The sequence below is a fragment of the Rhodnius prolixus genome, unplaced genomic scaffold (genome assembly GCF_049639745.1).
Source record: "Rhodnius prolixus isolate KJV_2025 unplaced genomic scaffold, Rpr scaffold_1, whole genome shotgun sequence".
Classification (NCBI taxonomy): Eukaryota; Metazoa; Arthropoda; class Insecta; order Hemiptera; family Reduviidae; genus Rhodnius; species Rhodnius prolixus.
The window spans coordinates 67,890,405-67,908,602 of NW_027411581.1; the positions used below are offsets into that span (position 1 = coordinate 67,890,405).

At 32.9% G+C, this 18,198-nt stretch overlaps 2 protein-coding genes and 1 long non-coding RNA gene across 11 annotated transcripts in view; 1 reads left to right on the plus strand and 2 right to left on the minus strand.

Annotated features, from left to right (window-relative positions):
- Positions 1 to 51: 51 nt before the first annotated feature.
- Positions 52 to 6,239, plus strand: LOC141446287 (nuclear RNA export factor 2-like). Of its 4 annotated transcripts, XM_074112830.1 has the most exons (12): positions 87 to 154; positions 243 to 286; positions 631 to 717; positions 787 to 894; positions 979 to 1,120; positions 2,203 to 2,393; positions 2,669 to 2,815; positions 3,471 to 3,691; positions 3,918 to 4,086; positions 5,174 to 5,353; positions 5,441 to 5,574; positions 5,914 to 6,239. In XM_074112830.1, exons 5-12 carry the CDS (start codon positions 1,036 to 1,038, stop codon positions 6,107 to 6,109), a joined length of 1,323 nt encoding a protein of 440 aa, XP_073968931.1. In that variant the 5' UTR covers positions 87 to 154; positions 243 to 286; positions 631 to 717; positions 787 to 894; positions 979 to 1,035; the 3' UTR covers positions 6,110 to 6,239. The 4 variants fall into 4 exon arrangements, with proteins under 4 accessions (XP_073968932.1, XP_073968931.1, XP_073968930.1 ...); XM_074112831.1 differs by lacking the exon at positions 243 to 286 and having other exon boundaries at positions 52 to 154; XM_074112829.1 differs by lacking the exon at positions 87 to 154 and having other exon boundaries at positions 262 to 309.
- Positions 6,240 to 7,240: 1,001 nt separating this feature from the next.
- On the minus strand, positions 7,241 to 9,264 carry LOC141446291 (uncharacterized). Of its 3 annotated transcripts, none has more exons than XR_012453615.1 (3): positions 8,503 to 8,869; positions 7,823 to 8,415; positions 7,241 to 7,582 (listed from the first exon to the last, which is right to left on the minus strand). It is a non-coding gene; the product is annotated as an uncharacterized lncRNA (long non-coding RNA). The 3 variants fall into 3 exon arrangements; XR_012453616.1 differs by having other exon boundaries at positions 8,489 to 8,869; XR_012453614.1 differs by having other exon boundaries at positions 7,823 to 9,264.
- Positions 9,265 to 12,254: 2,990 nt separating this feature from the next.
- Positions 12,255 to 18,198, minus strand: part of Atx-1 (Ataxin 1) — a 105,436-nt gene continuing 99,492 nt past the window's right edge. For all 4 annotated transcript variants that reach the window (XM_074112840.1, XM_074112839.1, XM_074112838.1 and 1 more), the window contains one exon: positions 12,255 to 17,052. In XM_074112840.1, coding sequence (XP_073968941.1) covers positions 16,759 to 17,052 — 294 coding nt within the window. In that variant the 3' untranslated portion in view covers positions 12,255 to 16,758. The remainder of the gene's footprint in view (positions 17,053 to 18,198) is intronic.

Below are 18,198 nucleotides of genomic sequence, written 5' to 3' on the forward strand. Positions count from 1 at the left end.
AAGGACAAAGTTAAGATTAAAATGTGGTGGGGAACAACTCAATTTTTAGCTTGCCCCCGGCTCCAGAAATGACAAAAGCGGCCTTAGGCCCACTTAAAGTTTGCCAACTTTCTTAGATCCTAAATTGTTAGCATGACGTTCAAAAGGCAAAAAGGTAACACATTTTTAAATACATTAAACAACATTCTTTAGTTGAATGACATTAGTAATCGATTAGGCAACTCCTATGGTACATTTCTTAGGTGGAGAATTCGCCCAAGCTGTGTAGTGGGTACCATGAAAAGAGGTAACAATGCTGCTATCAAAGTTGTAAGAATGTTAGAAATTCTAAGTGGTTGTGATAAATCAAAATAAAACTCTGTCTTAATGTTTGCTTACCGATTATTAAGTTAATAGTAGACTAAAATCATGTCTACTTCTCATACTAATTTTAAAAAATTTTTCACACCCAACAATTGTCCAGAACTTTGGAAGTTAGTGGGAAATGTCGATTTTGATTCGTTATTTTTTTCCAAAATTCACTGGCATAAATTCACCGTTAGTCTTAAGTTTTGTTGAACCAATGTTTTTTTTTAAAAAAAGCAAAAATACAATCTACATAAATGTCTTGTTTTTTAAAATACATTTTAGATTATAAAAGGCAGTCATTATAATAAAGAGGAAGTTCTAGATGCTTTTGCCAATTTGGCTGCACAGAATACAATAATACCAGTATTGGTAAGTTAATGTGTAGAGCTATTTTAGTGAAATGAAATACTGTGTAATTTATAATTTCTTTATTTATAGTATAAAAATGATGGAGAAGATACATGTTTTCTGTTCCAAAACGGCATTTCAACTGTTAAAATACTTGCCTCATCAGGTCTTCTTTTACCTCTAAACGATAATATAAAGGTTGTATTAAATTCTTAATTATTTTCTATTGACGCCTTGGAAAATTTAAGAATTCTCATGTATAAAAATGTTGTTGAATTTTAGCTTTGTGTGAACTTACAATTAGAGCATTGTCCGTACACCGACGTTCCTGTAGATGTTATGAAATTAATCGAAAAAGTCATTTCGAAGAGGACAAACAGAAGAGAACGAATAGTTGATTTAAGAAATTTTGTTTCGGATACAGGTAATGTCCTTTTTTTCTCTCAAAAATTTTTCTTTCCCCTACTCTTACTCTACTAATTAGAAATGCGATTGCAATCGTGCAGATTTTCGATTTTGAATTTCCATGAAAATATTCTTTTTGAGGTTCCCAGAATCCGCAGAAATAGTTGGTCTAACGTCGAAGAATATAACGTAGTGTTCATGTACGTACGTATGTGTGTAACACAAAAGAAGGAAATTAGAAAGTTCAAATTTGATTTCCCGAATCGATGCCGATCGGTAATAAGCTCTTGGAACACTTAATTTGGATTACTCAATCGATATTATCATGAATGAATCGATTTTCAGTTTTTTGTTTGTTCTTTTCTTAATTTTCTCATAAACGGTTCCTACGACTTTCTGTATGCATCGTATGATTGTGTTTCAAATCAAATATCTAATGGTCATACAAATATATAATAGTCATGTTGCGATCATACAAAAATTTCAATATTGATTTATCACCAAAAATGTTAGTTTCGATTATGCGTGAGTAAGAAAAAGTGGATTTTAGAAAATAGGATGCCTGCCATTGTGGATAAAATATCACGAAAACTAAAGTTCACAGGAAGTTGAAAAGTTTAACGATCAAAATCTAAACCTGAACTACCATTTTCCTTAATTTTTTTTCAACTTTTTGAAATTAGTTAGACAATTTCTTTCCATTTATTAAAATCATTTCATAGATCAATAAAGTTTAATTGAACAATTTCTCAAAGAAAACATTGAAGGCACTTCTGTGGCAGGGTTGGTTTGGTTAACCTCTAAAGAACCATTTTAGCGGGATGTTTAGTTTCATAGAAATAAAATTATTCTGCAGAAATGTTTCAAATAATAATGTTAGATACATTTGTAGGGCCCATCAGGCACCTAAACAAAATTACCAAATTTGGACTCTAGCCATAAGTGTATTTTCTGTTCAAAATCGAAAAGCTGATCGATAATATTACTTTCTTTCTCAAGAGATAGAAATAGCGCATTAATATTTCTTGCCTCTTTATTATTTATTTATCTTTATTAGTGACGTGAATAATACGAGTATTTATTATTTCTTTATTTTCAAAGCATTTAAGGACATTTATGCTCCACTAACAAGTTATGCAGTAAACTACCTGGCGATTAGAATTATCAAACGGATTCTTCCAAGGCCGTCAATTATTTTATTAAATCATAATAATCTGCAAGACGGTGGCTTCATAGAAGCACTCAGAATATTTAATCCTAGTTTGAAAGGTTTGGATCTTCGACACAATAAGGTGAGGTTGCCTTCGTTTATAATTTATTTAAGAGTAAAATATTTGAACGGTGGAGGGAGCTATGATTTCCTCTGTCAACAAAAGAATGTGTAAACAGAAGTGATAGTTCTTTCAACTGAACAAACCCTAAATGAAATAAATCCTAAGATAGGCAATTTTCTCCATCATAGTACCAATCCCCAAGGAGTTTCGTCCGTCAAAAAATAGTTATTACATTTACATGAATTATTTGTTAGTGTCAGCTTATACGAGATAGTTTATTTTGATATTTACAGTTCACCTGGGATGTTTTTCAAAAATTTACGAACTTGAAGATAACCGATTTATGGATTGATGGTAACCCGATATGCGATTATCGCATATATTCCAGTGTTTATGTAGTCAACCAAGTTAAAAAAATATTTCCTCAAGTTACAAAATTAGTAAGTATAAAAATTTAAATGTTTTTCTATATTTAATTATACTTATTTTTTATTTCCTTAAATTTTAATTCTTTTAGTTACTTTCCACCGCTGGTAGTTTGGCAATTCTGTTAATCTGAGGTGTGACTCCCATGGAGAAGACCCTAAGGGTTGTTCCGGAGGATATTCTTGCCCTGCGGCCTGACCTTTCTAGTTGGAGAGTTAGTTACTTATGTCCAACAAGGTATTCTAGGGCTGCGTGAATTGCTGGGGCGGTTTTAGGTCTGCCCTTTGTTTTCCTCCCTCTTTCTTCTAGTAGCTAAGGATGGTATTGGGATCCTGGCATATTTGTGATTTCAAGCTTATCACCTGAAAAATCCGGCTTGAGGTTTCGAAAATGAAAATCGTATGCGTTACCGGGAGAGGATGAACAAAATCAAGAAATCGCAGTAAACTGAAACTTAATGTTTCAATTGACTCGATTTAACTATCAATACGCTTCAACCGAAAAGTATTTAATTAGATTCAATTGAAAATGGCTCCAACGATGTTTTTGGATGTACGTTGCTCTCATGTTGAATTCAATTAACATTTAGTAAAACTTCAAACGTTGAAGAAGTTTGTTTCTTGTAAAAGAAAGTCGAATAAGTATATTGATTGTTTTGTTTTGTTCTAGGACAATATTGACGTATCGACGCCACCAGTGGCTAATATTGTTCCTTTAAAAAACTATATTAGCCAAAATAACTACACCGTGATGATCGACCATTTCCTACATCATTACTTTAATCTTTACGAATCGGCCAGTAGAGGGCAACTGGACAAAATCTATCATCCAAAAGCTACATTATCTATAAGTTGTTGCAATTTGGGAAATTCTACAACCAGCAATGTTGGGTAATACTTTATTTATCTCAGTCTCAAGGACATTTGTCCTTTCGGATATTTCTGGTGAAGACAAAAAATCCAGGAAATCTGCCAATTATGGTTCCTTCTCTTTTAAAGTAAGGAAGTGAAAATAACATTGTGAAGAAAATTCGTGCCAGATATGAAACGTTGAAGACTCCAGTATCAAGGAGAATGATTGTTCATAACTCAGCTGTGTTGGTTTGGTTTTTTGCAGATTGAATGAATATTTAAAAGTGAGTAGAAATATGTTGACAGTCTCGGACATGTGTCGCATGTACAGCACTCAGAGACGTTCTCCTAAAGATATCATGGACACATTGAACAATCTGCCAAATGTAATCTTTGACCAATATTCTTTTAACGTAGATGTGCCTATTACCAGGGTAAGTGTGCCTTTTCTTATTTGTTTGTGATGTTTTGAGTTTGTTAACTGGAAATAAGACATAGATGCTGTGATTTACGAAAAAGTGATTTTAACAATCCACCTGGAAAGAGGAGCTGTAGCGATCTTGGCGTCCCTATGGGTATCCTAGCCCAACAATACCACGCAATATCACGCATTATTCATTAGGCTTCCACGGTAGTTGATGTGTGTAGCTATTTGAGTTTAGCGAAACCACAGGCAAACTCATGTTCAGCCCAATTAAAGATCTCATGCGACCTGTCGGACGCTGAGATGATTATGTCCGACAAAGGAGCCTCCGAGATACTAGGGACCTCTCCAGAATAACATAATATCTTGACTAACGCTGGCTTGGGAGGTTTTGAACTTCTTTTTGGAGGGAGAATTTACTTTCTTTTCGGATAAGTGAGTTGTTAAGGTTTCAGAAAGTGATTATCAAATTTCCCTGGAAAGCGAGGACAGTTTCCAGATGCTTGAAGCGGGATTTATGCTTCCTGGCGGCAATGGAGGAGGAGTGGCCGGCATCAGGGAGAGACTATTCCTAATTGCCGGCTCTACGCTTTCCTTGAATTTCCGTAGAGAGAGTCGAGGGTGTTACCAGAAGATTACAACACTCCAGATGTCTCAATTAGGGGTGTAATCTTTCGGATATCTGAGAAGAGTGTTGCAATTAGATACCAAGAAATGTCTACCGATTCCTCTCTTTCCTAGAATATTCCTGGAGATTCTGGTATTCTTAAGAAAGAAGTTTTCTTAAAAAAGAACAAGGCTTAAAATTCCCCAGAAAGTTTGCACAGGTGTCAGGGTTGGATGACGGATGCAATAGTTGTTCCTAGTTTCCAGCTTCCATTGCTCTTTCCTTGAGATCCTGCGTGATCTGGGGAGCTGCGGGATGGGTAATCCCTCTTGTCCATTAAAGGGGTGCTAAGTAGATCTGTTTAGTCGCAGAGAAGAACTTTTTTTCCAAAAAAATAAACAACCAAACCTGCTAATAAACATTTAAAATATTTAAAACATAAAAACAATTAATATTTGACTTTAAATTTTGTTTTGTTAATTATTTACAGGAAGATGTTGTAGTTATAAACGTATGTGGCGTTTTTAAGGATTTCAGCACTCTTAATCCTGGATGTTTGTTTTCGTTTGATCGGACATTCATTCTACAGCCCTGGCCTCAAGTTTTGGGCGAATGGAAGGTAGTGAACGACATCTGGGTTGTAACTAATACCACTACTGCAGTGGCCGATGTAATTCTCACTTATATATTTTGAATTATTTAGGATTTTTCTTCTTTTTTTTAATTTAAACTTAAAACAAAATTAATAAATGTTTAGGCAAGTTTTACTCAGCCAAGAAAATCTTTGATGAGTGATTTTACAGTGATGATCAACAATAAAAACAAAGATAAAGATGTATTGCAAAGAATGGTCTCTCACTTAGCTGGAATGAATGGAGTCTGGACATTGAAGTAAGTTAAAGTAGATTAACAGATAAAACAGAGTTACTAGACAGCAAGTATAGTGCAAGGTGGTCACATAAGTGAAATCAAAATCTACACCAAACTCATTAGCCATTCTAGCTAGCCCTTACCCTTAAAGGAATACAGGAAACATACGCGCTACGACGGATAAATTATCCAGCACTACCAACCTAACCACATTTTCTAAAATAATTTTTGTTTTTTAATCACATTACACCAATTCCTTGAGGCTTAATATCCAGAATCATATCCACTGTCTGGGATCTTTTTAGATTTATAACTTTGTCTTCAATTTGAGTCAAATATATGTATATTTATTTTTTTTAGATTTCTATCTGAATCTAATTGGGATCTAGAGATGGCTTTACAAGCTTTCACAGATCAGTTTAAAGCGAATCAGATACCTCCAGAAGCTTTTACAGCTTCTTGTGTAAATATGGAATCAGAAGCTGAGGATGGTTCTCAAACCCCCTACGTTGGTGAGGAGTCCATTGTCAAACACAACTTTGGAAGAAATGGTTGACATTATTAATCAACACACTGCGTCTAAAATCAAGCCTAGGTTTTATTATGGGTAGATAAAACCTAATTCTTTTATACAAACATAGTTACTCAAAATAAAATTAACAACTTTGATCTCTTATCTTACAAAATTGAATAATCGTTTTATTTTTTAATTAACTATTGATAAATTCCCAATCCATAATATCCAGATTCCTCACCATTTCATTGACTTTAAGAACTTTTACAGCAAGAAGGATAGTAAGTGTAGACGGTTTTTAGCGCCTGTGAGTATTGACGGATATCTCGATTTCAATTCCTCCTAACTTCCACAGTACTTATCTCTACAATACGAGTAAAATAATAACATTATCAATGAAATAGTTTAGGAGAAAATTAAAGCTAAACTTTTCTTAGTTTTAAACTAAGCCAAAATTCAAATCTCAATATCTCGCTCCCCATTCATTAGATCAGTATGAAATCTTGCTCAGTTTTTGACTTTAACTTTTTAAAATTTAACCTTTTCTAGACTATAACAGTAGCTATTTATGAGCAAAATATAAAGCCATACGATGCATTACTTTAGGAGATATGGCCGCTAAACTTTTCTTTGTTTTAAATTCGCGTTAAATTCAAGTCTCAATATCTCGTTACAATCATTAGAACATTACTAAAATTTAACCATTAAGTCGTGGATGCAGGAATTGAAAATTTATTTTTGATTGATAAATGGTTTTAATAGAAAATATAATTGAAGCTGATATTTTTGAAATCACCTTATTTGCATAAGTTATAAGGAAATTGAGACCACAATATATATTTCTATTTTTTCTTTAAGAGAGTTTATTTGGAAAATTTCAGATTTAAAAGAAAAAAAAGTATAGTCTGTTTTTGCCAGGAACTTGAGGACGTATTCGTCTAACTTTGCTATTCAGTAGTGCTCTTTAGCGGGAGGTTACTTTTATAATGCCAAAACAAAACCAAAGATAATAAATACTTTTATTATACGACAAAGGGATAGTCAGCACGATTCTGGCTAAATAAAAGAACTACAAACTTCTGTTAGAAGAGTCGAGCTAAAGTGTTGGACGAAGTTACAGGCTACTCGATATTCAAATCCATACAGTTAATCCAGGCATAAACAATAACAAGATTTCTATTTATTGGCAAGCAAGTTTATTTTCTAATCTTTTTTTACAGAGTTTTGAAAAAAAATGATGGTGGTTGTATGAATGGTGTTTTCCAAATTGTCCAAAGATGATTGAACAGACATTCGATATATCGATCAGCACCATTCAAAGTAAATGATCGCTCGATTTCCTTCCTCTGAGAGTTACATTTGCTGGTAAATGGTGTTCATTCCTACTTGGCCAATGGGAATTGTTGGCAGTTGCAAGGGCAGCTCAAAGGGTATGTCAATCAGCGCCGGAGGTTTTTCGTCGTCCTTGGCAGCACTCGCAGAGCTCCAGTTCAGAAGAGCGACCGCAAGAAGTATCTGCAAAGCGTAAACAAAGTCTCAGTTCAATACAAGTTGGTCGAGTCTAGTTATTCCTGTCTTTAAATTATAAAATCTTTCGTTATAAAACCTAAGAATAGCGGAAAAACTAATAAACTCTTTATTAAAATTATTTAATATTAGAAATTCATTATTTTGCAACACTTTCTCTGACTAGCTAACAGAGAAAATACCAAAATTCACAAACCATATTGAAAGCAAAATGGAATTCTTACTTACACAAAAGTAGAACTTCATGATGTATTAGCTGGCAAGTTAATGGAACGGACAAAACTATTTTATGGGCATTTATTAAACAAAATATTGACGTGTGAAATCTTGATATCAGCAAGTCAGCGATAAGGCCAGCTCACAATGAAAAGTCTTTTTAATTGCCAATTACTTTTATCGCTTCACTTTGTTAAAGTAATAAACAGTTCAACTAGTATTGATTATTCTAATTAGGTCAACACTTTTTTTTTTTAATTACTTTATCAGGTGACTTAATTCTAATTATTTATTTGTTTACTTTTTGATGCCACTATCAGTGATCGCTTATTTAGCTCCAAAAACAATTGTTTTCTTACTTTCTATTATACTACTTTCCTCTTACTAAGGGTATCAGGAAATATATACAGGATTGAGTCTAATTTTGGATATCGGGTTTACAACAGGAATATCCGTTTTGAGATTTTGCCCAATCGCCTCTTCAACATGTTTCTTAAAAATGAGGAATTGGGAACCAGCAGGCAATCCGCCATTTAACTAAAGGTGCACTTAGAGCTTACTTTTCTAGCCCCTTATGAAGCACAGTTTTGTTATTCCTTCTTTTCCTAAAAAAAAATCGTATACAAATAAAATATTAAAAAGTCGAAAGTCTTCTTTCATAAATATGAAAAAACTAACTTTGCAAAAACTACCTAGGGCCTAGGGGAAATAAGTAAACAAAGAATCGAAACAATATTTTCAATGAAATAATTGGTGTTAAGTAGTGATGGGCTATTTGAGCGGACTCGTTCCATTGGAACGAGTCCGATGGTGGAACGAGTTGATTCAAATCCCTATTTTTAAAAAAAGTGATTCCGCCCCGCCCCAAAAAATTTAGGCAAATAAAAATGAAAATGAGGCAGCAGAAGGTTTGGAACGATTAAACATAAGAACAAATGTCACGCAATTTATTATATTATTATATCATTAAATGTTAGCTTTCCCAGTTAATAACAAAACTATATTTCTTTAACACACATTGAGTACTATCCCTAATTTCCAATTGCTCTGATAAATATAAAATTAACAATGTAATACAAATATTAACACAAAAATAGGCTAGTCAAATATAAATTAAAGCAATGCAGTTTTGTCATTATCTAGCTTGACCACTAGAAGACTGGAGTTAACTTACTTCAAGAGTATTCAAGGTAGAGAAACGGAAATGGGTAGGAAATTATTCCATAAAAATTCTAACCCTTCAAAATTATAATTACTCATAATATTTATTAACTAAGAATTGAATATCAAGCTTTTAAAATATTATCTTATTGTTTTACAAAAAGAAAAAGCTGTGTGCTTAATCTTAAACTTAGCGCTGGACACTCTTACTCTCATCTTCATTGGCGTAAGCTTGAACGTGTACATGTCAGCTAGACGGTCAAAGTAAAACTGGGCCAAAATTTAGTATTACCTAACTGGTTTACTTAGTGTAGTATCCCTCCCACTCTATCACCTATTTCACAAACATTCATCGATTGAAAATATTTTTTAGTTAAATATTCGTTTCATTGGAATACAAAAAACATTATAACGCTTTCTTAAGATGATTTGAATTTTTAAAATTTGTTTTTGTCCATTACTCTTATAAAATACGAAGAATTTCAAATAAAATATAATATACAAACACAGAATGATCTAGTGTGCAGGTGGAGTCAGTCGTAGTTACCATGACAACGGAACCGTTAAACGACTCCGGCCCAGCTCTAGCATTTTCATTGGTTAAATCCACTGGAGTTGGTGGAGTCGAATCCGGAGTGATTTAAATCCTTTTGAAACCGGACTCGTTCCATTTTTTCGTTCACTGAATCTAGCCAATAGAAATTGCTGGAGCTGGAACCAGAGTTGTTTAACGGTTCCATTGCTATGGTAACGAGGACTGACTCCACCTGCATACTAGATCATTGTGTTTGTATATTATATTTTATTTGAAATTCTTCGTATTATATAAGAGTAATGGACAAAAACAAATTTTAAAAATTAAAATCATCTTAAGAAAGCGTTATAATGTTTTTTGTATTCAAATAAAACGAATATTTAACTAAAAATTATTTCCAATCGATGAATGTTTGTGAAATTGGTGATAGAGTGGGAGGGATACTGCAGTAAGTAAACCAATTAGGTAATACTAAATTTTGGCTCAGTGTTACTTTGACTGTCTCACGGTCATGTACACGGTTAAACTTACCCAATGAAGATAAGAATAAGAGTGTCCAGCGCTATGTTAAAGATTAAGCACACAGCTTTTTCTTTTCGTAAGATAATAAGATAATATTTTTAAAGCTTGATATACAAGTCCTAGTAAATAAATATTTCTTTATTTATGAGTAATTATCATTTTGCTTGAAGGGTTAGAATTTTTTTTATGGGAATAATTTCCTACCCATTTCCGTTTCTCTACCTTGGATCCTCTTGAAGCACGTTAACTCCAGTCTTCCAGTGGTCAAGCTAGATAATGACTAAACATCATTGCTTTAATTTTTATAATTGACTAGTCTATTTTTATGTTAATTTTTGTGTTACGTTGTTAATTTTATATTTATCAGTGCAATTGGAAATTAGGGATAGTACTCAATGTGTGTTAAAGAAATATAGTTTTGTTATTAACTGGGAAAGCTAACATTTAATGATATTTTTTAATGAATTGCGTGACATTTTTACTAATGCATAGGGTAAGTACAGAGACCGGAATCGGTGAACGAGTTGTTGGAATCGATTCCAACCCTGGAACTGATTCAAATCCAACGAGTCCAAAGACGGACTCGTTCTGCCCATCACTAGTGTTAAGTGATTAACCAATCAGAATGCAAAGGTAGAGGCGGAAAATATGGAAGGTTGGATTGGCTATCAGAAGCTGAAACTTTCATGAAGATCGTCCACAGCCACGAATTCTCGTAACGGAAAGGTGACTGATATTAGTAGAAATTTTATTACTCGAAAATAGTTTTAAATTAAAATAGTAACCTATGAAACATGATATTTTTTACCTTTTTTTTTTTTAAATGCCACCAATTATTTTCTTTAAAAATTGTGTACATATCAACAAACTGCTCTTATATAAACCTTTTTGTTTCGAGCATTTCACAGACAAAATTATTATTTGAGAGAATTATAAGTTCAAAATGTTGGTTTGACAATGGAACAGAATTCGAAAAGAACCTAAAGGTATGGGAAAAGAATTCCGAAGTTAGCTATATAGTTCATATTGTTTAAAATGACAGCAGCACAAGATTGCTAAGCCTGTGCTTCCACCTTGTGTCAATGTTTGGAAACAAGCCTATTACCTTGTTCAAATGTTGATGTCACTTGGACAGAATTACTCGTGTGCTTTTTTTTTTAAATAACTTTCATTTCACAAGTTGTATTTTCTTTGATCAACTAACATTTCAAAAATCTTTTTTTTACTAAGCTTATTCTTCGAAGAGAAGTCACAAACTTCCTATTATTAGATAGGAAAACAATATTTAATCTAGATTTTTGTTTGCGACTACTTTACAATTAATAAATAATATTAATAAAACATCACATGTGTTATACCCCTCCCCTCATTCTAACTCAAGACTCACAAAAAAAAGATACCAAATGTATTAAGAGATCACATGACAGGGTATCTGACGATTTTAAAACGTTGATGTTCTTAAGGGCACTGAAACTCTGTTAACAAGATAGCTTTTAACTAAACAATTTTAAGGATATCTTAATTCTAAACAAAACGAAATGAATGAATGTATACTAATTTCATCCAAATTAAAAAAATTAATACATAAATAAAGCTTGTTTCAATTCTGAAGAATGCGCTACTTGTTTTAGTAGTAGCCCCTCCAAATTTCTTCTTAATTCTAGAATTATTAATTAGATAAATTTTTCACAAACAAAATGGGCAAATGTCATTTTTAAGGCCAGGTATCTTAAAGTTAGCGGTTAACTAGTATATTTCAATTAAATTTTGTCTAATAAGAATTGTCATTCTTATCCTGCAAAATGACAGGGAAGTAGGACAGCGATAAGCAAACATCTTCGGTTAGAGCCACAGGTTGGCCAACTTATTTTGTCGTCGCCCTCTTCATGTTTATAATAAATTGTTGTACCCTTTAGTTTTTATTTGTTAGTTCACTTTTAAAAACCGGGCTTATAATAAAATTAATTAAATGGATCATTAAACCGTTTTCTATATTTTTAAACTACTTAATAGAAAAACATAGTATTTATTTGTGATAGTGTAATTGGGTGTAAATTAGAAAAACCGAATTCCCAGAATTTAACATTATTTACCTTACTATTCATTTTCCCAGCTGACTTGTGCTCAAAAAAGATATTTCTGAGATAAGTACGTAGTGGTGCCTGCTTAAAACGCTGCGCGCCAAGATGTCAGATACGATCCTTATTGAAATAAAGAGAAAAAAAATACGAAAAAATCTGTCTTTTATTTATCCATTTAATATACAATATTTATATATACATATAAATATTTATTTGTATATAATCTGTATTATTAATAACAAATTATAGTGATTATTTATTATCTTGAATTATATTAAAGGAGGTAATTAAACATTATTATTAAAATGTTCCTATAACTGAAATTACTATCCTTGTGCTCACTCCACAATTACATATGGCACTGGATGATTTACAACAGTTGTCAAAGGTTTCATTTAAATGTACTACTTTGTAATTAAACTAACTAAATCGATTATATCTTTCGATTTATACATATATTTTTCTACACATTTACCTTTATTATTTTTATTAAAATAATTTGTTTTTTTAAAAGGCACTAGAGTTTCTTTCAAGTAATACAACCACATACATACAGTTTAAATTACATTTCTGCATGTGTTTATTTCTTAAATTTATCTATTTATTTTTATAAACTTTTTCATTTAATGAAAAAAAGGTTTATTGCAGTTGATTTGTGATAATCATCGCCAGCAAGTCGAGGTCCTATAGACTCATTAAACTGTTTGAATTTTTTGGGAATGATAGAGAAAAGTGGTTCGAATATTTAGGGAATAGAAAATGAGAAAACAGACATTTGGTCAAAGTGAATATTCTACACAGTTCTTTGTAATATCCAGCAGCGCATACCATCAATAAGCAATTTTCCGACTGAGAAATGAGAAATTGGAAAAATTCAAAGATGTGTACAGCCTAAAAGTTTTATAAAAGGGCATTAAGGAGATATGCCGACTGGGCCCCCTAAGGTGTCTGAATTTGGAAGTGAGCTAAGTTTTAAGTTTACTAGAATTTTGACGACGTTAGGAAAACAGCATAACTACCAAGTTGTTTAGTCTCTCCATTTTACCAAGACTTGATTTAGCGCGCTCTTAAGTCTATTTTATTTTTGCAAAGTCCCCGTGGCACTTGCTGCAAGAAATTCTGCAATAAACAGTTTTCGCTTCAAAGAAGAAAATGATGAACAATTTTTTTAAAAAATTTATTACAAAACTAATAAATTACATACAATAAAATTATTAAAAATTAAAAAACAAAAAAAAAATTAAATCACACTTGTTTACATTATAAATAACACTGAGAAGGCTTGTGTTTATTATTCATTCGAGATCAATATGAGTTGACACTATTCTTTTTAACCTTTTTTATATTCTCGTTTGGTTTGTGGCAAAAATAATAGTTTTTTGTTTTGTTTCACATTATTACTTTTTGTTTTAACACAGATCAGCGCCTTCTTCTGTGGTTTTAAGACACGAAGGTTTACTATAGGAGGTTATACTCGTACTCTATTAGTTATCAGCTGACTACAATGGCTGTTGTGGGCATCTTGAGCGAGTTCGTGTATTTGGTTAAAGTTATCTGGGTAGTATTCTCTTTAAAGCTCTAGAATCGGTAGTGTATACAACAAATGATTAATATTTTAAGAGCCAACTACTTAAACCCAACTCAAATAAGGATTCAGCGGTATCACAGCGTCATCCAAGCATACTAATACTGACAGAATATAACCTCCACAAGTATTAGAAGTCCGTCTTAATAAATCCACGAAGGAAGGCACTCCTCCTCGCCAAAACGTTTGACAATACATTAAAACTATTTCTCTAGCCGTACATCTAACAAAGCATAGTTCAAGCAATTCGAGATCATATGTGAGAGTAATATTTAAATACACTTCTCGTAGGATATACATTCCACAGCTAGCATTTTGGAAGAAGAAGCTTAAGGGGGAGAAGTCAGGCCCTGAGTTAGGGAGAACACCCGAGTGGTACGGCCACCCACAAAGAAGGGAAGAAGGGATTTCTAGTGTCCATTATTCCTGACGAAGTAGAAAAGCAGGAGATTCTCGTAACAGTCTGCTGAGAGGGCAGAGTTACCAAACAGATCTGGGGGTTGAGAATTGTGTATAGGGATCAACCTTCTAGCGTCAGATTGCATTTCAGTTTTACTAATTCCGTATTAGCAATGTTCCTTCCTTGCCAGGGAAGCCGAGACGATAAGGAACCAAACTGACACAAGTTAATGCAATAACGCAATAAGCCAATCGAACTAAAGGATTAAGAAAGCATTACATTCGCGATTTTGCGAGAGCTTTTATAGCCTAACTCACCAGAAATCTAGTGCCGTGACGGAAAGAAAACAAAGTATTTGTTACCACTTAATTGTATTACGTTTCGATATTTCACCAACTTACCTCATCACATGGAGGCTTGGTTTAGACGCGGCAAGAGAGAACAAGAGAAAAGAAATTATTTTTACTTTTAATCTAGCTGAATGAAATGGTAACATCTTAATTAAATATTGAGCAGTGTATTTAAATAAACAAATACAAAATATTCATACTTTTTTTTTTATTATTTAAATGTTCTTTGTTTTTTTTCAATTTTGAAATAAAATTCAATTAAAGTTATAAACAAATAATGTATTAAAAAAAAAATTCTACAATTTGATCAGCTTTTATAACCTCCACGTTTTAGTTTACACGTCTCAAGGTGAAGATTAGAAATATTGTCATGTCTGGCAAAATATATTTTAGAATTAATGTTACCACTTACCTATAAACATTGGACTAAATACAGGCAGGTTTACCAACACTATTTCACAAATATTTACATTTAATTAATTAGAACTATCTAAACAATAAAATAGAATTTCTATGTAGAAATAAAAATTTAGCACAATAAAATTGCATCAATAGATTATCTTAAACAATGTTAACTATTCAAGTCTTCACATTCCCAATTAGTATTATTATTATTTATTATTTTCAATCAAAAAATAAACAATTGGTAATATTATCAAATCAATTATAAATAACATTACTTTTTTTAAATTTTATAGAAATAAATGTATTCATAAACACTTGTTTAAATAGATTGGCCAAATATTTTTTCTCAGTTTAAAACTAGTTTTTACTTTGTATACCAGATGCATTTTTCTGGCAATGTGGAAGGTTATATGACTTGGGTTTAGGAGTAAATGTAAAGAAAAGTTGAGCTTGTTATTAAAGGGTGTTTTGAGTCTGTGTGCTTCGCTAACAAATTATCAGAACGAACAAATTGTCGTCTTATCGTCAGCTAAACTAAAGGTGGAATAAATAAAATGGATCCGACTGTGTAAGGTAACACTTCAATTCTTTAGTAGTTTGAATAGTGCTAAGATTCATGTTAGGTCCAACATTTTAAACAAGCATTTATGATAAATAAGTGTTACAATTTACTTCGCTTTAAAAAAAAAAAAATTACACAGAATATTTCAATGTAAGGGATATTAATGATAAAAATTTTCCCAACAGTAAACTAACACTGGTCAGGTATTGCACTCACCCGAGATGAAAGATATATCTATTTTCTCCTTGGAATCATGCAGAGAGCCACTTGTGTAAATGAAAGACTGGTATTTTTGAAAACAGTGATTAGAATTCGAAATATCAATTGAATAAAATGTAAACAAAACTCACTGTATAAGGAACTTAATGACGACGCTAAGGAGCAACACACATCACCTCATTTCTATAAATGTAGACAGCTTCCATTTTTATCAATTTGTTACTTTACTGTCCGTGCAATGTGTTTCAATAATTATTTTATTATTGTTATTAATCTTTATTACTGTTGAGGTAATAATTAACTTACAAATTTTAATAGATTATTTGTAAATTATTGTTAATTTTTTTTTACGAAAACATTTTTGGATAATTGATTGGGCCAAATTTCATGTTAATTTGATGTGAGAGACTAGATGAGAAATATTGTGATCATGTTGCAAACATTTTTCTAAATTCTCCTTTTATCGTAAACACATGTTGTGAAGGTTGTCTTGTGTTTACTGAGAAATTCCAGTGCTCCTATCCTATCCTCAACTTTACGGAAGATCTGTACGGTATTAGCGGATGTTAAAAGAGAAGTTAATTGCCACTTCTCCATTTATTTTATGTATGTATTTATAGAAATAAATATTTATTCAAAAGTGGATTGTATCAATTTACTTTTTTGGGTTACTTTAATGCATGTGCCGAGTTTACCAAATGTGTGATAGCTCTTTGCAAATTACGAAATCTTGGACTCTGAACGGTATGAGAGATTCCTGGCTTTGGAAATAAGAGTTTTCGAATTGAGAGAGTTAAACAAGAAGAGATACGTCATTCAGTTTCCAATAAAGCATTTTCAGAAATGCTACTCTCAAAGACTGAAGCACTGTACAGCCTCTAAAGTGAGATATGAGTACATGTGAGTGATGAAGGCAGTTCAACTAAATCGATATTCGGTCATACAACTCCACATCAAACCTATTACCCCCCCCTTAACTAGAAAACAAATTATTTACAAAAAATACAATTAATCTTGATATATTGGTGCCGCCAAAATGTGGGGGTAAAAAATGTTTTTATTTTAATTTTGTCAACAATAATAGAAAACATTTGTTTTTGTTTTTTTAAAAAAATAGTAATATTGAAATTAGTCTTTGGGCGGCTGTTGGTGAGCGGGAGGCGGAAGCTCGTGGATCTCGTCAGGGGCGGACCACCGCCTCTTCTTGTCGAAGAGTGGCGCTCCGCCACTGTGGGCGGCTACCAAACTAGCGCCGGCGGATGCAGGAGCTCCAACGCGAGGCGTTAACGAGATGCACACATCTCCTACCTGCAGTTGGTGCACCTTGAGACCGTAAGAGGCCAGAGTCCTGTCCGGGCGACACGATGCCCAGCCTTGGCCATACACGAAGTACGGATGTTCGGCTGCACACTCCACTTCCGTCTGTAAAAAAATTTAAAAAACAACATCAAAATTAGATAAGAGGTACGAATAACTAGTTTTTGTCTCATGAGATTTCCCTTCTACAGTTTCTTGAGATTCTTGACACATCTTTACAGCTTTTTTATTCCATTTGAAAGGGAACATAATTGAAGAAATCACACAAAGTGCTAACTCGAAACAAACGTGACGTTATTGGTGATAATAAAAAAAAATATATCGCACTTTCATAGTCAATTCCTGCAGAGAAATCTGTGGAAAAAGACACGGAGTTTTAAATGGTAGACTAAATAGAATAGCATTAGTGTGGATTATTGGCAGTAGATGGTGTGGTTGTTGTTTATATGGTTCATTTAACCTTCCTCGCTGTTTATTGCTTGTGTGGAGGTAAGATCAGACACTGCTGTATATATCGTATAAAAGACAGGCACAATGAAAGTGTTAGGTGACTCTGTGATGTAGAGGGAAGCTTCCGGTTGAGATGAAGTGTAGCAGTCCGTTCACCGGTGACCCCTAACAGAGAAGAAGGTCAAGTCTTTCTAGCACCATGGCGACCTTTACATCACCTTTGCTCCATCCTTCTCTTCCAGCTCATGTGAACACTAAGACGACTTTCTCGCCAATTATGTGATCTGCGCGTGCGTATGCTAACAGACACAAAGAGACCAGTTACTAGCAAAACAAGTGGGAGTAGTGCTGTCGCATGAGGACCCAGCAATTAGTTGGTTTGTCTGTCGGTGATAATGGTGACTCATTTGCAAAAAAAATAATGTTGAGAAATAAAATAAGAAAAGACCGGAAATTACTCGCATATCTAGTAAAACAATTCTTCTTTGGTTTCCTTTTTAGTCATGTTTCACTTAATTTACTTATCTATGACTATAAAAACTAGAAATAGATTATCAAAATTGCGCTGGAACTTTCGCCAATAATTATAGTCTTAATTGTGAATTTTAATATTAAGGAAAAATATTTAGTTTAAACTCTTTAAACAGGATATTCTTAAAAAAAAACATTAATTAACCATTTATTATCAAATATTTACAGTTTCCCTCATTTTCTGTCTCTTACATCTCTCTAATGTGTCATTTCCTGTTTTCATGTATTACATTATAGACTGCACAGTACTTCCCTACAACAAAGGGCGGC